This window comes from Anabrus simplex, chromosome 1 (genome assembly GCF_040414725.1).
Source record: "Anabrus simplex isolate iqAnaSimp1 chromosome 1, ASM4041472v1, whole genome shotgun sequence".
Classification (NCBI taxonomy): Eukaryota; Metazoa; Arthropoda; class Insecta; order Orthoptera; family Tettigoniidae; genus Anabrus; species Anabrus simplex.
Genome location: NC_090265.1, coordinates 51236408 through 51257975, shown reverse-complemented (window position 1 = coordinate 51257975; position 21568 = coordinate 51236408). Strand labels below are relative to the sequence as shown.

The 21568-nt window shown below is 39.0% G+C and overlaps 1 protein-coding gene across 1 annotated transcript in view; it reads left to right on the top strand.

Annotated features, from left to right (window-relative positions):
* Window positions 1-21568, top strand: part of LOC136860941 (trypsin-4) — a 58336-nt gene that overhangs the window by 7201 nt on the left and 29567 nt on the right. The window contains exon 3 of the mRNA XM_068227155.1: window positions 7520-7626. Within this exon, the coding sequence (XP_068083256.1) occupies window positions 7520-7626 (107 nt within the window). The remainder of the gene's footprint in view (window positions 1-7519; window positions 7627-21568) is intronic.

The window sequence follows — 21568 nt, the reverse complement described above, 5'->3', positions numbered from 1 at the left end:
GCCATGTATTGCACACAAATCATGGGTCCACTGCGATTTCACACTTTGCTTTCTTTCTAGAGCTTTTGTCAGAACGTGTGTGTCAAATGATAACATGCTAACCATAAGTGATAATAATGAATGGTAATTAAGATATGTTCCGAGCTGCCAGTGGAGAGATGGCATGGAATGACATCAGTAGACGAATAAGTTTGAGTGGTGTCGTTAAAAGAAGATTTTTTTTTTTTGCTAGGGGCTTTACGTCGCACCGACACAGATAGGTCTTATGGCGACGATGGTATAGGAAAGGCCTAGGAGTTGGAAGGAAGCGGCCGTGGCCTTAATTAAGGTACAGCCCCAGCATTTGCCTGGTGTGAAAATGGGAAACCACGGAAAACCATTTTCAGGGCTGCCGATAGTGGGATTCGAACCTACTATCTCCCGCCTCTACGCGCACGGCCAACTCGCCCGGTGTTAAAAGAAGAAAAGATCACAATATGAAGATAAAGTTGGAATTCAAGAGGACAAATTGGGGCAAATATTCGTTTACAGAAAGGGGATTTAGGGATTGGAATAACTTACCAAGGGAGATGTTCAGTAAATTTCCAATTTCTTTGCAATCATTTAAGAAAAAGGCTAGGAAAACAACAACAGATAGGGAATCTGCCACCTGGGTGACTTCCCTAAAATGCATATCAGTAGTGATTGATTGCTTTCCGCCCATGTGTAGTAGTAGATAGTAGTAGTCAGAAGGAGCCCGGTTTGAAACCCGGGGGAGCCGGCCCGCGCAGGCTTGTGTTAAAATTGAGATAAATTTTAGCCGGTGCAGAAGAAGGTTATGTCCATGTTCCTCTTTCAGGAATGGCCCATTTGTACATATGATTTTGTTCACTGTCTTAATCTATGTCTTTCACTTCAAAAAGAACCGTTGCCATCGTTGTTGATCCTGGCGTCAGGATATACGGGAGTACGGAGAATTTTGCTCATTGTTGTGTGTTCTATAAAAATATTTTCGGTGTTACGCACGTGGCGTAAAGATCCGATTGCATGTGCGAATAAGAGAGTGTATTATGTAGGGGACATCTACTCTAGTCATGAAGGACGATGATCGACAAAAAGACCATGTTAAAGTCAAGATTATATTTTGTCCGAGGAATTCTGTAGTGTAATGATACAATCGAACGCCCTTCAGGCTAGCCTATATTCGCATATACTTTCTATACTTGTGTGGAGAATTTTATTAAGAAAGTGTTGTTTATTCTTATGTCGCACTTCAGTAAATAATGCGAACGACAGGAAGCATGACCAACAAATGGCAAATAAGTTAATATGGGAAGGACAGCTGATTCAGAAAGTGCTGGAACCAACCAGAGGGAATAATATCCTGGATGTGATGCTGATAAAACCAGATGAGCTTTATAGAGAAACTGAAGTAATAGATGGTATTAGTGATCATGAAGCTGTTTTTGTGGTAGTTAAAAATAAATGTGATAGAAAGGAAGGTCTTAAAAGTAAGACTATTAGGCAGTACCATATGGCTGATAAAGCAGGCATGAGGCAGTTTCTAAAAAGTAACTATGATCGGTGGAAAACGGTAAATAAAAATGTAAACAGACTCTGAGATGGGTTTAAAGAAATTGTTGAGGAATGCGAAAACAGATTTGTACCTTTAATGTAGATAAGGAATGGTAAAGACCCACCTTATTATAACAGAGAAATAAAGAGACTAGGAAAGAGGTGCAGACTGGATAGAAATAGAGTTATAAATGGCTGTGGAAATAAGGAGAAATTGAAGGAACTTACTAGAGAATTGAATACAGCAAAGAAATAGGCTAAGGATAACATGATGGCAAGCATAATTGGCAGTCATACAAATTTTAGTGAAAAATGGAAGGGTATGTATAGGTATTTTAAGGCAGAAACAGGTTCCAAGAAGGACATTCCAGGAATACTTAATGAACAAGAGGATCTTCAAAAGGCAGAAGTATTCAGTAAGCAGCGTGTAAAGATTGTTGGTTACAAGGATAATGTCCAGATAGAGGAGGAGACTAATGCTAAAGAAGTATTAAAATTTACATAATATGATAACAATGACATTTACAATAAGTTACAAAAGTTCAAAACTAGAAAAGCGGCTGGAATTGATCAGATTTCTGGGGATATACTAAAGACAATGGGTTGGGCTGAAGTACTTATTTGATTATTGTTTGGTCGGAGGAGCTATACCAGATGAATGGAGAGTTGCTATAGTAGCCCCTGTGTATAAATGAAAGGGTGATAGACATAAAGCTGAAAATTACAGGCCAGTAAGTTTGACATGCATTGTATGTAAGCTTTGGGAAGGCATTCTTTCTGATTATATTAGATATGTTTGTGAAATTAATAACTGGTTCGATAGAAGGCAATTCGGTTTTAGGAAAGATTATTCCACAGAAGCTCAACTTGTAGGATTCCAGCAAGACATAGCAGATATCTTGGATTCTGGAGGTCAAATGGACTGTATCGCGATTGACCTGACTAAAGCATTTGATAGGGTGGATCATGGGAGACTACTGGCAAAAATGAGTGCAATTGGACTAGACAAAAGAGCGACTGAATGGGTTGCTATATTTCTAGAAAATAGATCTCAGAGAATTAGAGTAGGTGAAGCTTTATCTGACCCTGTAATAATTAAGAGGGGAATACCTCAAGGCATTATTATCGGACCTTTATTTTTTCTTATATATATAAATGATATGAGCAAAGGAGAGGAATCGGAGGTAAGGCTTTTTGTGGATGATGTTATTCTCTATAGAGTGATAAATAAGTTACAAGATTGTGAGCAACTGCAACGTGACCTTGAAAATGTTGTGAGATGGACAGCAGGCAATGGTATGTTGATAAACGGGTTTAAAAGTCAGGTTGTGAGTTTCACAAATAGGAAAAGTCCTCTCAGTTTTAATTACTGCGTTGATGGGGTGAAAGTTCCTTTTGGGGATCATTGTAAGTATCTAGGTGTTAATACAAGGAAAGATCTTCATTGGGGTAATGATATAAATATTATTGTAAATAAAGGTTACAGATCTCTGCACATGGTTATGAGGGAGTTTAGGGGTTGTAGTAAGGATGTAAAGGAGAGGGCATATAAGTCTCTAGTAAGACCGGAACTAGAGTATGGATCCAGTGTATGGGACCCTCACCAGGATTACCTGATTCATGAACTGGAAAAAATCCAAAGAAAAGCAGCTCGATTTGTTCTGGGTGATTTCCGACAAAAGAGTAGCGTTACAAAAATGTTGCAAAGTTTGGGTTGGAAAGAACTGAGAGAAAGAGAAGAGCTGCTCGACTAAGTGGTATGTTCCGAGCTGTCAGCGGAGAGATGGCGTGGAATGACATTTAGTAGACGAATAAGTTTGAGTGGCGCTAATAAAAGTAGGAATGATCACAATGTGAAGATAAAGTTGGAATTATGAGGACAAACTGGGGCAAATATTCGTTTATAGGAAGGGGAGTTAGGGATTGGAATAACTTACCAAGGGAGATGTCCAATATATTTCCAACTTCTTTGAAATAATTTAGGAAAATGGTAGGAAAACAACAGATAGGGAATCTGCCACACGGGTGACTGCCATAAATGCAGATCAGTATTGATTGATTTGATTGATTGACGTGCATAATTTTTATTCCTGACCCCGTTGCATGATTCTTGTCATTTCTAGTACCGAGTAAATAGGTGGAGTAAAATAATCCTACTTTCACAGTAGGTATGACTCCATGTGAAATCTTTTTCTTGTTGATTTTCTTTTAAACGTAACCACTCCCATTGTCTCGAGCGATGCCGGAGCTCCCCAAGAAAGTAGGAGGAAGGCGGTTCGAAGCCCGTGTTGGCGGCTCGAACCGCTTATTAATGCAGTCTCATCCATGGTTGCTTTATTCGTTTACACAGGCGAATTATTACGTTCGTGTCTCCTAGTCAAGCCCAGTAAGTGTACAATATGCAGCGGCAATGGACATATAATATCAGTTTCGCAAATCCCTTTTCTCTTTGAACTGTGGAAGATCAATCGATCAATCACTACTGATCTGCATCTAGGGCAGTCGCCCAGGTGGCAGATTCCCTATCTGTTGTTTTCCTGGCCTTTTCTTAAATGATCGCACAGAAAATGGAAAATTATTGAACATTTCCCTTGGTAAGTTATTCCAATCCCTGACTCCCCTTCCCATAAACGAATATTTGCCCCAATTTGTCCTCTTGAATTCCAACTTTATCTTCATATTGTGATCTTTCCTACTTTTAAAGACACCACTCAAACATGGATCCGTGAGTATTGTATATTGCATACTGGAATCATGCAGTGAAAATACGGGAAATGAAAGCTATAATCCCACCTACTCTGATGAATTTATGGATTGGGCTTTACACAACCTCTACTGAAAATGAAGTGACGAAATTTTTAAATCATTTTAGAATGCCAATAGCTTTGTTTGAGAAGCTGGTGGTTAAATTCTAAGAAGCTATTCAACAAACTCAAAGATCTGATATAGAACTTGGCATTTTCTCCACGGAGAATAGTTATAATCACTCTCAGTTAAAGCTATAAAATTATATTAAATATGCACATGCAAGAAAGCTCACCATAAAGCTTACTAAGAATAACATAACATTTCTTGAATGAAAAAACAAAAATAATTAAAGAAAATAGTCCACCTTCTTAACTTAATTCTGTCTGTCATTCAGGGCGATATTGAGAAAACCGGAAGGCTTCAACAGCTGAAAGTGGTACCAGTTATAAGTTTGTTTCGTCTTCTTAAAAAAAAATTCATTTGACCTCTCACGGCCACGGCTTTTGTATTTTGTTTAAAGAAAAGTGCGTTTATTTCAGCGAAATTATTGTCTCATTCGCCGTGACGATGTAGGTACACAGCTACACCTATCGGCACGAGGGCGAACTGCGTACATCGTGACTTCTGTTACCTTTCACAAATACTTTATATGGAATAAACGGAGACCTTATGCGGAGCAGAACTGGTACCAGATATGGGTTACAGGAACTATGCAATGACGACCACCATACTTGAAAGGCTTAGAGAAAAATACTGTCTTTACGTGGAATGAATTATTTCTTCCGTTCTGGTGTTTCAAAACATTATTTCCATCAACTTGCACAGCGTTATAGTGGCCATGGTCGTTAAAGTAGGCAGGTGTATATTATGATCTGACGCTGTGGTTAGCCTGTTCGAGTCCTGTTGGTTGAAAATTGTTTTATCATCAGAATATTAGCCGGCAGGATAGGAGAGGTGATAGTATGAAATTTCTGATCACTGCATTGCGTGCCAAAAACCTAGATTAAATTCCAAGACTTTTTGCTGTGTTCACGTGGAGTCAAGACAGGTGACGCTTTTATGTATTCTTTACAAAAAAATATACAATGAACCTCTCACTAACCTCAACAAACTCAAAGATCTGATATAGAGGTTGGCATTTTCTCCACGGAGAATAGTTATAAATACTCTCCGTTAAATCTATAAGGAAAATACGATTCTATCAGCGAAGTTGTTTTCAAGACCAATGTAATGATGACGGTCATACATGAGATTTGCAGTGAAAAATACTATCCTTCTATGAAATGAATGGATCATTTCTTTCTCCACTCTGGGGTATGAAAACGCACTGTCTCCACAGTTAGCACAGCCCGCAATGCTGGCGATGATCGCTTAGGCGTGTACGTTAAAGGATCAGACACCGTGCTTAGCCGGTTCGAGTCCCGTTGATCGGAAAATAAACCCACTAGAACGTTGGCCGACAGGAGAGGAGAGGTGGTGGTATGCATTTTCTAACCATTAGAATGCGTGCCAAAAGCGTGGATTAAATTCCAAACCTTTTTGCAGTACTCACATTGAGTGAGGGCATATGACGGTGTTGGTGTTTCGTCTGTCGAATAGAGACGTAAAGCGTTGAACAGAACCTTGGGTGCTATTAGACAGGTGTAGGCTCTGTGTCGGCAGGGGTTTCACCCTCTCCCTTCCGACTATCATATAGTACGTCATTCATATTGTCTCATTAACTCCTCTAATGAGTTGATGGTAGGGAGGGCATCCGGCCGCAAAAACTCGCAACCAAGATTCATCTCCTTTCTTACCCGATCCCGTACGGGTTGGATATATGACTTTTTGAGAAATGTCACTTAACAAATGTTGATCTTCTTCGCTGTAGGTGTTTCTATGTAGAGACATGTTTCGGCTGAGATGGAATTTGGTATGCTTGGTTCTTTCTAGATAATACGCCCCTCATTCAACGAGGTGAGGTTGTCATTGTGTTGCACATACGGAGAATTAGGCCAAATTGCACTATCGGGATTCAACAATACCGGATACGATGACATGTCTTTCAGAACGCGGCTAAACGTATGCGCGTGGCAGTACATACAATGACCTATTTGATCCAGTTGTTTTACAGACGGGTCGGAACTTTGCTGTCCTGTGCCATGAGGACGCTAAACGCGTGCATAAAAGGATTCTGCTGTGAATATGTTTGTAACAGTAACATTGTAAACTGCGTGCTAATGTTCTCCAGAAATACAATTTCAGGTCTTCCATTAGAAATAACACTTGGAATTTTCCACTTCAAATCATTTATCAGGATTGAATCCTTCCTTAGATGTGCAGTATTTCCGCTAGAAGCACTCAGCAGTAACATAACTTCTATTTCTTGGCTTAGGTGTGTGTTTATACTTATGGCGCTATTTTATGTTTATTTTATCTCGAAAGGAGTTAATGCCCATGGGGAAAAATTCTACAATATATTAATCAATCTCCACAGACTTGCATTTAGGGAAGTCCTCCAGGTGGCAGATTCCCTTTCAGTTGTTTACCCGGTGTTAAATAATTTCAAAGAAGTTGGTAAGTTATTAAACATCCCCATAGGTAAATTATTCAAATCCATAACTCCTCCTCCTATAAACGAATATTTGCCCAAAGTTTTCCTCTTTGGTTACAACTTTATCTTCATATTGTGATCTTTACCACTGTTGAAAACACCACTCGAACCTGTTCATGTACTGATGTCATTCAACGTCATCTCTCCACTGACAGCTTCGAACACACTACTTAGTCGAGCAGCTCGTCTCCTTTCTCCGAAGACTTCCCAGCCCAAAATTCGTAACTCTTTCATAACACTACTCCTTTGTCAGAAATCACGCATAACAAATCGAGCTGGTTTTCTTTGGATTTTTTCCAGTTCATGAATCAAGTAATCTTGGTGAGGGTCCCATACACGGGAACTATATTCTAGTTTGGCTCTTACCAGTAGCTTAAATGCCCTCTCGTTTACATCTCTACTAAAACCCATAAATAACCTCATAGCCATGTGCAGAGACCTGCACCCATTATTTATAAGACTTTTATATTACCGTAATGAATATTTTTCCTTATAATAACACTATTAGTCGCGATTCCTGATTCGGGGTCGGGATTGATGTGTATTTATAGTGTTATATTTTTGAGATGAAATGTGTATAGCCACATCACCAATCCCATCGCAAATGCATTTTTTTCTTTGCAGGTGTCAATAGGATATATCAATCCTGAAACCAAACTTTACGAGCATAACTGCGGTGGAAGCATATTGGACGAACACCACGTACTGACGGCAGGACATTGCGGCGTGCTGTAAGTGATATATAAAATAACATGTTCTGACTGACTGATTCATCATCGCCGAGCCAGAACTACTAGATATAAAGAAATGATATTTTGGGGATCCATTTTATATTACAGTGTAGGTTCTCACTAAGCGAGGATTTTTCGATATTCCACCGATAACGGGGTGAAAAGGGGGGTAAATTGTTTAATAGAGTATAGCTGTATCTCAAAATCTTAAAAGTATACGGATGTAAAAATTAGCAATTAAAATCTCCTTTAAAATAAGCAACACGTATTTTCTGTTTTCGGAAAATACAATTAAGAGGGGTGGAAAAATGTGAAAAGTTTGTTGAATAACTTTTATAAGGATATTTTTTCTCAAAAACTGAAGAGGTTGCAGACATGAAAATTGGTATTTGAAATCTTCTTCCAAGAAAAGAAACATGTATCTTTTTTGTTTTTGGAAAATCCAAATAATGCGTGGGTGAACAGGAGTGACAAAGGCGCTGAATTTTAGAAAAACTGTATCAACAGTACATCTCAGTATATATATTTATTGAACGAATCAACGACTTCCCGCAATTACGGGTTGCCACAATGGACAAAGTAAAGCATATCAGGATAGAGAAAGTTTTTATCATATAGAAATATAGTGATAATAAGGATTTCTTAGATTATGGAGGTCCGAACAGGTGAGATTTCAGGATTTGTACTGATCCACGTATGGTGGGGGTAACTATTCTTTCAATGCTGTTGATTGGCAGGTCGAACTTTTTCCAGAATTCTACGAACAAGGCAGGTATTGTGCCACGAGCACCAATCATTAGGCCGATAATCTCTACTTCATTCAGCTGGTATTTATTTTTGTAGAACGGAATGGTGGGCGCGTAGATGTTCTGTTTTTCAAGATGAATTTCAGTAGACTGGCCGACATGGTGCTCGAATCGGATAGTCGGATCGATAATGAAGCCTTTCGTGTCGTTATTTTTAAAGGCAATTATGTCAATTCGTCTTGTGCTCCCTGTCGTAGACAAACCGTGGACTTCTTCATATACATGTTACAGACGTACAATTTGGTACTTGGAATCTACTGTAAAAGTAAAAAAAACATGAATAATTTGTTTTCGGAAAATCCACGTAAGGAGAACTACAAACTGGGTGAATTTTTAAAATGAGCATATCTACAGCATATCTCAAAAACTTGACATGATACAGAAGTGAAAATTGGTCCTCTTAATCTATTTTAAAAGTAAAGAAACATGTATTGTTTTGTTTTCGATAAAACAACTTGGGGTGGGGGTAAAAGGACTGAACAAGGGGTTGAATTAATTAATTAGGATACCGATGTCTCTAAAACTGAAGACGTTACACACGTGAAAATTAGTATTTGGATTTTCCTTTAAAAGTACTGTATACGTATTTTTTGTTTTGGGAAAATCCATTTAAGGGGGCTGAAAGCATTGAAAAATTAGTTGAATTATTTATATGAGGATACGTATATCTCAAAAACTAAAGATTTACAGACGTGAAAACTCGTATTTAGAATCTCCTTTAAAAATAAAGAAACACGTACATTTTTGTTTAAGGAAAGGCAACTTAGGGGGGAGGGGGTGGAAATAATTGAAGAAGAAGTTGAATTCTTTTCATGAGGATACTTATATTTCAAAAATTGAAGATATTACAGGTGTGAAAGTCGGTATTGATAATATCTTTAAGAAATAAATACATATTTGTATATTTACGATAAGGCCACTCAAGAGGTGAGGAGATGGAAAGAAGTGAAGAAGTTGAATTATTTTTATGAGGATACGTACTTGTCAAAAGCTGAAGACGTCACAAACGTGAAAGTTGATATTTTGAAACTCCTTTAAAATAAAGAAACACGTATTCTTTTTCTTTTCGGAAAATCCACTTAAGAGGCTGGAAAGAATTGAAAAAGCCGGTGGATTTTTTTAAATGTGTACCGGTATATCTACAGCATATGGAAAAACTTAACATGTTACAGATATCAAACTTGTTATTTGGAATGTCCTTTAAAAATTCAGTAACTTTTTCTGAAAAGGAACTTAACGGGGAGTGAAAATAAGTGAAAAATGAGTTGAATAATTTTTATAAAGATGCTTATATCTAAAAAACTGAAGATGTTACAGACGTGAAAATTGGTATTGGGAATCTCCTCTAAAAATATAGAAAAATATATGTTTTGTTTTCGGAAAATCCGCTTATGTGGGGGTGGGGGTGGGGAAATGACTGATAAAAGTGTTGAATTCTTTTTATGGGGATACTTATATCTCAAAAACTGAAGAAGTTACAGACGTGGAATTAGGTATTTGGAATCTCCTTTAAAATATAGAAACATGTGGTTTTTCCGACTTGAGAGAAGACTGTTTCTCACTTGTACTGTTCTATACCACATGGTCATTTAGCCCAAAATGCAATACCACAAACGTTGTTTACAAAGAGTTTCTGGGTAAATGAAAATCAAGTTTTCCGTCAGTTTTTATACTTGAGGGAATTTCAGGTAATGTCTTAATACAGTACCGGGGAACGATAACTTTGATCAAATTAGAAAATCCACGCGACCGAAGCCGCGGGGAACTGCTAGTATGATATATATATATAAAAAAATTGGCATGTTATATTGTTGTTAATTTAGAATATAGTTTAATGAGCCAGGAGGTTTCACACCACATACTGTAGCCTCTTTGTTGTGTACCATGTCGGCTCCTTCCTTCCTTAAACTACGATGTTCTCTGTCTCAGATATATTATTGTGATGACCGTATACAGTCTAGTTACCATATTTAGAGTTGAAATACAGTGCCTGACAAAAACCGTTAAGCACCCAACAGGAGTGTTTGAAGGTGAATAAAACTAGTTATGCTGAAAGAACATGTGAACTAATTACAGTATGGGATGATGGATACAAAGCTGTTGGCAGTTACAGGTGGAATGTTGGCGCCAGGTAAATAGGGTGTCTCCCCCCCCTCCCATTGTGCGGTTCGGAATGGTGCCTTTGGATCCTCTCCTGAGGCAAGTTCATCCACAGTTGTTACAGCTGTCCCTCCAGATCTCACAGGCTGGTACTGGGACAGAGTCACCTTCCAATGCCATCCCACATGTATTCACATGTTGCTGGCCACGGGAAGACCTCAACTTACTCTAGGCAGTTCATAGACGCATGTGCTGTGAGTAGACCTGCATTTTCTTGTTGGAACACTGTCCCAGGATACTGTGCCATAACACATAGGACGTGCGGACGCAGAATGGCTGTGACGTATCGCTGTGCCTTTAAAGTCTGCCGAAGCTCTAATAGAGGTGACAATGCATAACCTATGGCTCCCCACACCATGATGCCAGGAGTGTCTTTCCACATTATGGGCAGGATCTGCCTTCTCCCCTCGACGCCCCATAGGAGGTAATGGAGAAGCGGGACTAATCACTGAAAATGATGCGACGCCAGTCGTCCTCTGTCCATGCCTCCGGGGCAATGCACCACTCCAAACGCAGGCATTGTTGTTCTGATGTCAATGGCAACATACGCATGTGGCGGTAGGACAACAGTCCGACGAATGCGAGTCGTCGAGACACTATGCCTGAAGTCTCAGGATGTTGTAGACTCTCCAGTGCATGTTTGCGGATGGTGGGTGCCGAAGTTAAGGATCCCGCAATGAAGGCGCACCGTACTACGGTCCTCCATCGGGGTGGTATTTCTCGGTCGATCCAAAACTGCACGACCTGATTGGGTGCCCTCGTGTACCCATTTAGTCCAGTATCGGGCCGTTGTGACATCTGAATGGCGCACATGCCTGGCAATTGCACGATAGACCAACCAGCTGCATGCAGTCCCAAAATGCGGCCACTGTCAAATCCTCCCAATTGGCGGATAGGCTATCTAACGCGTCTGCGAGGTAGAACGGTGCCATCACGAATGCACTCTGGTGGTCGTTCTACGCATTACAGATCCTTGTAAATATAATCGTTTACTCACACATCAATGGTATGCATGTATACCGAAATGGGATAATATTGGACCACTCCTTCAGGGTGTTAAATATTTTTTGGTCAGGCAGTGTAATTTCTGATGAATAAATTAGAGATAAAATAAAAGTCAGAACAAGGTGTTACGTACGGGCGGGTGTACTTACCTAACACTTTATAATTTTGTAAACTGGTTATTTCAAAGACAAATTTCGGTTTATCTGCTGAATTTCAATATAGATATAGTACGATGTTGGCGTGTAAAGTATCTCTCTCTGGTGACACATTCATAAAAACTGAGCCACAGACGCCCAAAAGAGATTCGTTTACACTGCCACCTAGTAGGCTAGGAGTAAAATAAACGTCAAAATTATTATGATCGATAAAGTACGCAAATATAAGTGATAATGAGATACCAGTAGACTAATTGAATCGTTAGGAGCTAAAATGCATTAAGTCAGTTTTCACTACTTTTCTGAAGAGAGAAATAAGTATAAATACTCAGAAAAGCGCAATGTTGATATTATACATTGTAAAACAGATACACTCCTTATATTTGCAGTAGGGAAAGGTCAATGTCCTGTAGCTTCTTTAAGTTTATGAGCACCTTGTCCTTATACGCCCTCTCATAAGGCATTGCAAGGCTGATTTCCCAGATAAAATATATGCGTGGCTGGGGAGTGTATGAAGACTGATGCTTAAATCACTCCAGTATGGTTGCTGTTGAACTTGAATAGCTTGAATTTTATGGGTGAAAATGGTTGTTTCTGCTTCTTAGGTAGTTACATACCTTCCTTGGATATGACAGACTTCTTAAACAGCGATAGCCACCATGCGTCAAAATTTACCACCTCATCATATCCCACGATGTGAACTTCAAAATTTTTCATACTATTCGCTATTGTCTCTACATAGTCTTTTCGTGTATACAGTCTATCAACAGTTTTTATTTTCTTCTTCAATACACCAAAATTTCTGTCGCAAGGTAAATATGAATGTCCACGTTCGGGAAACCTGTGGGTTACTGATTGAAATCTGCCTGTGCCTGTCCAACCCATAGACATTCTGACTGCGGTGTGATTCCTATTTTGGCCAGGACACTCATCCGAAATTAAGTGAAGGTGTTTCACATTTTGAGGAATATAATGCGTTATGCAGTGGTTCAAAAAGGAGCACTTTTCATTGGCCCCTTTTTCCCGTTGCCCTCATGATAAAGACAGACTACAGTGTGTCCATTTTCCAGATCATGTACGTTAAATACATTAATCCACAACTGGCGCAGGTAAAAAATATTTCTTGTTTTGGAATCCTAGGCAAAGGCAGACTTTCCATAAAATCAAATCACTATGTTGGCAAAAGAATTTCACTTCTTATTAATAAAGAACTATGAAATTATTGACTGCTGTGGACATGGATTTCCAATACAGCCTTTGGTGTTCTTCCCATTGTAGTTTATGCAAGGTGAACCTTTTTGGATAATATATTTTATGATTTTTTTCTTATGAATACTGCCTTGTCTATTTCTTTTAGGAGACATAAAGCACAACACACAATTCATGTAGTGAGCAACCAGGAAATGCCGCAAAATAATATAGCGCAGGAATCCTGCAGGGCAGCCAACATTAAATACGGCGAAGAAAGGAAAGAAGTCATTGACTCAATGCTTTCCTCCTCCGATCGCGCAACACATAGCAGTGGTTTCTGCCATAATCAGAAGGCTGACTTAATTCCTTCTTATGCCGTTCGACGGCCCCTGGTTCAATACCTCAGAATACTGAATAATAAAAACATGTGCAATTTTGATTTAATGATTTTCAGCTCCGACCGATTCAGTTGGTCTAAGCGCGCGGTATTCCATAGCAGTTTGGAGACTGCAACATCTTTTGGAGAAGTTATCCATGATTATCATTTGTAGTGACGACCCTTGAGCGTCCTGTTGTCTCACTTCGTTCACGTAAGACAGATCCCGTATGACAGAATGTGTCAACGACAACTGACATTGTTCTGTCGTTACTAATTAAATCACTCTTCGTACTGTTATTTAACTTGAAGAACACTTGTCCTATTCTGACGCCGCACTCTGTATGCCTGGAAGTAATGATCCAAAACAACCATCTCTTCTATTACGAGAACTCTGAATTCTCAAAATTATGTTTAAGGAGTTCACGAGGACTTGGAAGAAATTTGGACTCAGGAGGGAGATACACAGGAAAGAACAACCCTTAGGAAGAAAATTGCGGGAATGAGGGATGCACCGGAGAAACTCGTTAAGCAACCCAACATCTCGAGCAACACGTATCATCTGTACGCAGATGATGTGCAGGTCTGCTCACACGAAATTAACTGGTATTCACGAAGCTGTCTGCAAAATCAATCAAGAAGTGGCGCGTCCCGAAATGTGGACTGGACTAAACAGACTCAGAATGAACCCGTAAAGCCTCAAGCTATAATGATAGGTACATCGAAGATGCATTATTACTTAACGAACGTAGATATCCTCCCCCCCCCCCAATAACATTAAATTGAAATATCATCCCTTTTGAAAACAAAGTTAAAGATGTATAATTAATACTGAACAAAAACATTGACTGGACAGAACATCTAACCGCTATATTACCAACGAGTATTTTTCTACCTTCACTCACTTAAAGGAGTGAAAGATCTAGTTCCTTTCAAGGCCACAGAGCTGTTGATTCAACGGCTAATAATGCCTTTGTTTGACTACTTTGATGACGTCGTGTATGGCAGACTAAGTGGCGCCCTCTCTACCAGACTCCAGAGAGCTCAGAATGCTTGTGTCCGCTTTATAATGAACATTACAAAGTATTATCATATAAATCCTGCATTCCATGAGTTAAATTGTATTAAACTAAATCAGCGTCGTAGCTATCATTAGTCGCTTCAACTCCACAACAATAATATACAAGCAGACACCTTCTTATATAACAGATTCTTTCTAGTTGCTCTCAACCATTCATAACATCCCGACCACAGTTGCAGCTAAAGTAACCCTCAAAGTACCTAGGTGTAAATACAAGGAATGATCTTCATTGGGGTAATCACATAAATGGGATTGTAAATAAAGGGTACAGATCTCTGCAAATGGTTATGAGGGTGTTCAGGAGTTGTAGTAAGGATGTAAATGAGAGGGCATACAACTAGAGTATGGTTCCAGTGTATGGGACACTCACCAGGATTACTTGATTCGAGAACTGGAAAAATCCAAAGGAAAGCAGCTCGATTTTTTCTGAGTGATTTTCGACAAAAGAATAGCGTTACAAGAATGTTGCAAAGTTTGGGCTGGGAAGAGTTGGGAGAAAGGAGACGAGCTGCTCGACTAAGTTATATGTTCCGAGCTGTCAGCGGAGAGATCGCGTGGGAAGACATTAGTAGACGAATAAGTATGAGTGGAGTCTTTAAAAGTAGGAAAGATCACAATATGAAGATAAAGTTGGAATTCAAGAGGACGAATTGGGGAACATATTTGTTTATAGGAAGGGGAGTTAGGGATTGGAATAACTTACCAAGGGAGATGTTCCATAAATATCCAATTTCTTTGAAATCTTTTAGGAAAAGGCTAGGAAAACAACAGACAGGGAATCTGCCTACTGGGCGACTGCCCTAAATGCAGATCAGTATTGATGGATGGATGGATGGATGGATGGATGGATGGATGGATGGATGGATGGATGGATGGATGGATGGATGGATGGATGGATGGATGGATGGATGGATGGATGGATGGATTCATTGATTGATTGATTGGTTGATTGATTGATTGATTGATTGATTGATTGATTGATTGATTGATTGATTGATTGATTGATTGATTGATTGATTGATTGATTGATTGATTGATTGATTGATTGATTGAAAATACCAAATCACAGATCCACACTCTGCAATAAATCTTTTGACGTCAGTACAATTTGAATATGAAATTCGTTGCCCAGTGACCTAAGTGACACCATATCTGAACCGGTATTTAAAAGGAAATGTTGGCAGCGGTACTTGGACGGATCAAGTTGAGTGTATATACATGAATTCTACTTTCCTGTTTTGTTATTTCATTCCGTGTGTCACTAGGTTTTACTATATTTGTTTTTTCATGCATTAGGACCATTTTATTTATTCAGGATTATTTTAGATACGTTTCATTTTATTTCCTTTCAAGCTTTTTTACACTGCCAGACAAAAATACCAAACACCATGAAAGAAGAAATGTAGAATACAGAAATATCGGCAATAAATTTGTGGGATAACATATTTAATTGATTAAAGGTACAAGACTGCAGGTTAATATCCTCCCAAAAAAAGACCCTCTCAAATATGCCATGTAGCAAACGTGCATGCCTTGTGCCGTACAGGTGCTGGATGTCAGCTTGTGCGATGGTGTTCCATGTCTCTTGCATTTGGTCGGTTAATACAGGGACGGCAATGCTGGCCGTGGATGACGCTGGAGTTGTAGTCCAGGCCAAGACAACATGTCGGCACTCTGTAGAGCACGTTGGGTTAAAACAGCGGCGTGGATGTGTGCATTACCCTGTTGGAAATCGCCCGCAGGAATGCTGTTCATGAATGGCAGTACAACAGGTCGAATCACCAGACGGACTTAGACATCTGCAGTCAGGAATAATCACGAGAGTGCTCCTGCTGTCATGGGAAATTGCTCCCCAGACCAGAACTTCCGGTGTAGTTCCAGTGTGTCAACGCTGCAGACAGGCCTCCTTCTGACCAACACAAGGCCACCACTGGCACCAAGGCAGAACAGGCTTTCATCGGAAAACACAACGGACCTCCACTCCGTCCTCCAAGCACTCGCTTGACACCACTGAAGTCGCAGACGGCGGTGGTTTGGGGTAAGTGGAGTGCACGCCGCCGAGCGTCTGATTCGGAGCTGTCCTTGTGTCATTGTGGTGCCAGCTTTCGCTCGATTTGCTCCTGCAGACACCGTCCGCTGCGCCACAGACGTATGCCGAATATGGCGGTCTCGGTGGTGCCATGGGGACGTCCGGAGCCCGATCTTCTTGCGAGCGTAGTGCACCTTTCGTTTATTAATGTTCCCGCGGTGACTTCCACTATTACGCCGCGTTGGAGCATTAACTGAATATACACATGTTTAAATATTGCCCCGGCTACAAAATTCAAAGCATCGGGTCGTAAATCATACCTAGACTCTGAACTGAGATATAATTTATGAACACGAGCTACAACAACATGGTGCATATTCGCTTCTCAGGGTAAATTCGCTTCATTATATTCCCATACGCTTTAGACAAATCGTAGATTCCGTTGAAGAGTATCCGTCCGTTGAAACAGTCATCCCGTATACATACGTGAAGGAAATTATCTGATCATCAGCTAGTATCTAGCATAAATTAATTCAATAAATCCGTATATTATCATACTACTATATACTACAAGTTACTTTAGGAATAGAAACGCGAAATCAAAACTATATCTAGTTTATTAGCATGCTAATGTATTATAAAATTGAATAATATGCATCCATCGGCAACAAAGAAAGGAAAATCGTGTGAAATTACAAATATCATTCTCAAATGCTTGGCTTCCGAGATAAACATATTTGAAAGATCTTTAAGTTATCATCATATTTGCTTACATTTTCGTTAAGTTTCAAAAATATGCCATATCTTCCATGTTTAAATTGATACAAGGGGAAAAATAGGGACCAAAACTTTATTAATCCAAGGAGGAGTGGAATATCTTCCTTTTAATATTGTTTGGGACTTTCTTTGGGGCATCACTTAGGTTTCATCTTTCTTTTCGGTCTGTTTGACCAAATTTACTTCGATACATGTTTGGGTTCTTGTTTGTGACTCATCACGTTACGAGATAAGCATTACCATGTTTAAATCTGGGTTCAAAACACCCATGAAGTTATTAATATTCCTATCATAACCCAAAATGAATAAATAAAAACAGTACATCACCATATGTACAAAATAAACCAAATAATCTTACTACAGAGTGCCATAGATATGATAGTACGTCAGTCTAACCTGCGAAAATCGTGCCATGCATTCCTAATCATGTGCCAATATATTTACATATTCTCAAATATCTCTTCGCTGTGCTAAGTTTTTGTCAAAGTAAACCTTACTTCATATTAGCGTTAACGTGCTGACCTTCAAATATGTAAATATGCGAGACTCCATTCTATTCCTGAATATATATACTACGTAATGTATAACAAACACGTAACCTATCCATATCTTCCGCTGAAAGTTACTACGAGACACATTATGCTTGGCTCGAGAAATACATTCAACTTAACATGGCCTAAATCCTTCACTTGCAGTGCTAACCCAAATATAAATATAATACGTAACACAGGAATTCGCAATTCAATCATCTATCCCATTCTCAAGCAACAAACAGAAACATATCTCCTCAATCTAATTATAACTTGCCACATTAACATTCCATTTCCTTCATATATATATATATATATATATATATACCTCCATATTTAAAAATATCTTCATTCAATTCCACTTAAATAACCTCTGTGTTACGGTAGCAATACTTAATAACCTGATTATTCTCTCATACACTGCAACTTCGTAATATTTCAAACAATTCCTTACAATACAATTATCGTACTGGCCATGATTGCAACACATATTGACCTGAAGTTTTAGGTTACGTCTCGTATCTTGCCTGCATTTTCTACAACCACAACTGGTTAAACGTTTCACGGTCTACAAGTATGGATTGGCACTAAACATGCACAAATGCTCAATCAGATCTAGTCTCCATTAACCGTAAATTATCACATTATCACCATAGTTATATAGCATAAATTGGCACATTTCATCGGCTAATAATTGGAATTTGTATTCTAATATCCTTTCATTGGCACTACATCTCTTACTTCTAGCACTCCTGCACACATATAAATATTTTTCATCAATTGATTTCAAATTCATTACGATGCAACTCATAATACTTATCTCGTAACGGGATTTTGCTGCTGGATCTCTCCTGGACTATGGCATCTTGGAGTAGGCAGCCCCTGCGATCCAAAGATTACGTCATCTTCGGCTCCGGCTGGGGATCTTGGCTTGAGCTATTTAGTCTTGGGCGACCAATTCCATCTGTTTAAGCTGAGTCCATCTTGTCACCAGTTCTCATGCAATCATAAAAGAACAAATACATATTAGAATTCATAGTATACTGGTGGATAGTAGGCTACTCAATACGTAATATTTGTTTTCAAAATCTCGTATTGATCGAAAATATTCTTTTTTTAAACTTATAGATTTCTGTAATTCGGCCTACTTCTTGCTATTTCTTTTCGCTTAAGCAGATATTGTCTCCCTCCTGGAAACAATAAATTATGCCTTCCTTAGCAAGGATTTGCCGCTATGGTACTAATTTCGGCAATGTATAACTCGGCTGAAGTTTCCTTTCGCTTCTGAGTTTAGGTGTTACAGTAACAAATATTTTCCTTCAAATCTACGCCTTTTCTGCCGATATTCTTGCAGATGTAGTCTTCACTGCTGTTTGTATATTAATACTTTAGTATTTAACGTTGCGTTGATCCTTTTATATCTTTCCGTAAGTCGTGCTGCTCCTCTTCAACTCGTAACTCTTTCTCCTCAAGGTAGTCAAGAATCGGTTTCATTCAAATTTTTTAGTCCATCATTATTTAATCTTGAGATTCCTTTTCCTTGCGGCCGGGCGATATCGATTTACTAGATCTCTACTCTGTGTACTTGTACATTACCTGAAGCTATTGTGCGCCATATTTGTCCACTGTTTCCATGACATTTACGGCCGCTAATGTAACGTAATGGTACATTTCACCTCCACGTTAACTTTAAATATGTTGGATACAACATATTTAATCCGCTCTTCCATATACTTGTATAATGGACCTTTACGTTACATTATCCTCATTCTTTGTATCTCATTCCATGTTTGATTATTTCTTAACCACTTTGATATGATTCTTCCTAATTTCTTCCGTATAATCACTCTTGGTCGTTTTCATTCCCATTATCTGTTTGACATTCAATATAGGGATCATTATCTTTCTCACTGATTTCTAAAGTATTATTTGGCATTAATCCTTCGTTTTCTCTGTAATAGTATTTTAGGTTTGCTGCGTTATATACCCCTTTATATGTCCCCGACATATTTTCGATCTGGTATGCGTTGTTTCCAAACACTTTCTTAATGACATATGGTCCATCATCTAAATGTGCAAATTTCGCAAATACCTTCCCTATGACGTTGGAATTGGGCGTTTTCTTAACTAATACAAGATCATTTACTCTCAATTGACGGTGAAACTTTCTGTTTCGTAATCTCTTGAGCCTCTTCCGTGATTGATCCTCCAATTTTGCGTGTACCATACTATTTAATTCCTGAACACTCAGTCTATCCTCCACTAGCCTTTCTATCACTTCATCCCATGGCCTATGAGGGATTTCATCTCTATGTAGAACACTTGGGATCTGTCCGGTTGATTCATGTACGGTATTGTTTATACTGTGCTCAATTATTGGTATTACATCAATCCATCTCCAATGGTTGTTTCCGCAGTAAATCCGACAAAACTTCGAAATCTCTTTCATACATCGCTCTACTGGATTTGACGCTGGGTGCCTAATTGAACACATCACATGTTTTATATTCAACTTCTCCATAGCTTCACGGAACTGTTCTGACGTAAACTGAGTACCATGATCGCTTAGTATTCTCTCAGGTTTTCCCATTCTTGGTATGACACCATTAATGAACGCGTGGAGGACTTGTTTTGAATTGGCTCTCTGTATTGGTCGTAAAACTATATATTTAGAGAATATATCCATCGTTACTACGATAAACTTTCTTCCTTTACTAGCCACTGGAAGTGGTCCAAAAATGTCGATTGCGAATATCTCTTTTGCTCTATCTGGTAGTATTGCTATTGGTTGGTGTGTAAGTAATCTTGCATTATGTTTGGTTCTCTGGCAGATGTCACATGTCCTAACCACTTTCCTTATCATTGCCCTCATTCCTTTCCAGGTAAATCTTTCCAAGACAGTATTTAGCACCTTGTCAATGCCCCCGTGTCCAGTGATTCGGTGGGTCAACCATATTAATTCCCTTTGTAACTGGGCTGGCACCACAATTCGTGCTTTCCTCTGACCTTCAAGAAGATACTTATTTAACCTCCCATTTATAATCCGGTATGTCTGTCTTATGTTCGCTACCGTAGTCTGTCCTTCCAATTTATCTAGTATTTTAGCTAGATTCGCATCTGCCCTTTGTAATATCTCAATAGTTTGCAGCCTTTCAATGATTTGCTCGTCTCGGTCATCCAACTCTATTTGATGTATTAACTCTTCCGTTTGTTCTGGATTTCTACTCAAAGCATCGGACAAAATATTATCCTTTCCTTTACAATGTTCTATTTTCAACTGAAACTGCTGTGTAAATAATATCCAGCGCGTTACTCGTTCGCTTGCCATTGCGGCCTTCAAACCAAAGACTAACGCCTTATGATCAGTGCGTATGGTCACAGGACATCCACTTATTATTTTCGCCCATTGCTGCAATGCGAACACTATTGCCAAGAGTTCCTGCTCGGTTGTCGTGTAATTTTGTTCATGCTTTCTTAATTTACGGCTTGCAAATGCCAAATATGTTCGCTTCTTTCCGCCTTCTGGTTCTTCTTGATACAGGCATGCCCCGATTCCAATCCTGGATGCATGGGATTGTATTACGAATTCTTTCTCGTAATCAGGATAACCCAATCTGATACTATTCGCCATTAATTCCTTCATTTGTACGAAAGCCTTTTCCGCTTCATTACCCCATTTCCACCTATTATTTATTTTGTGTAATTCTTGTAACGGTGCTGCCACTTCGGTATACCTATTACAGTGATCTGCAAAGAACTGCGTCATTCCAAGGAATTGTCTAATCTGCTTAATACTTGTTGGCCTCGGGAAATCACATATTGCTTTGATTTT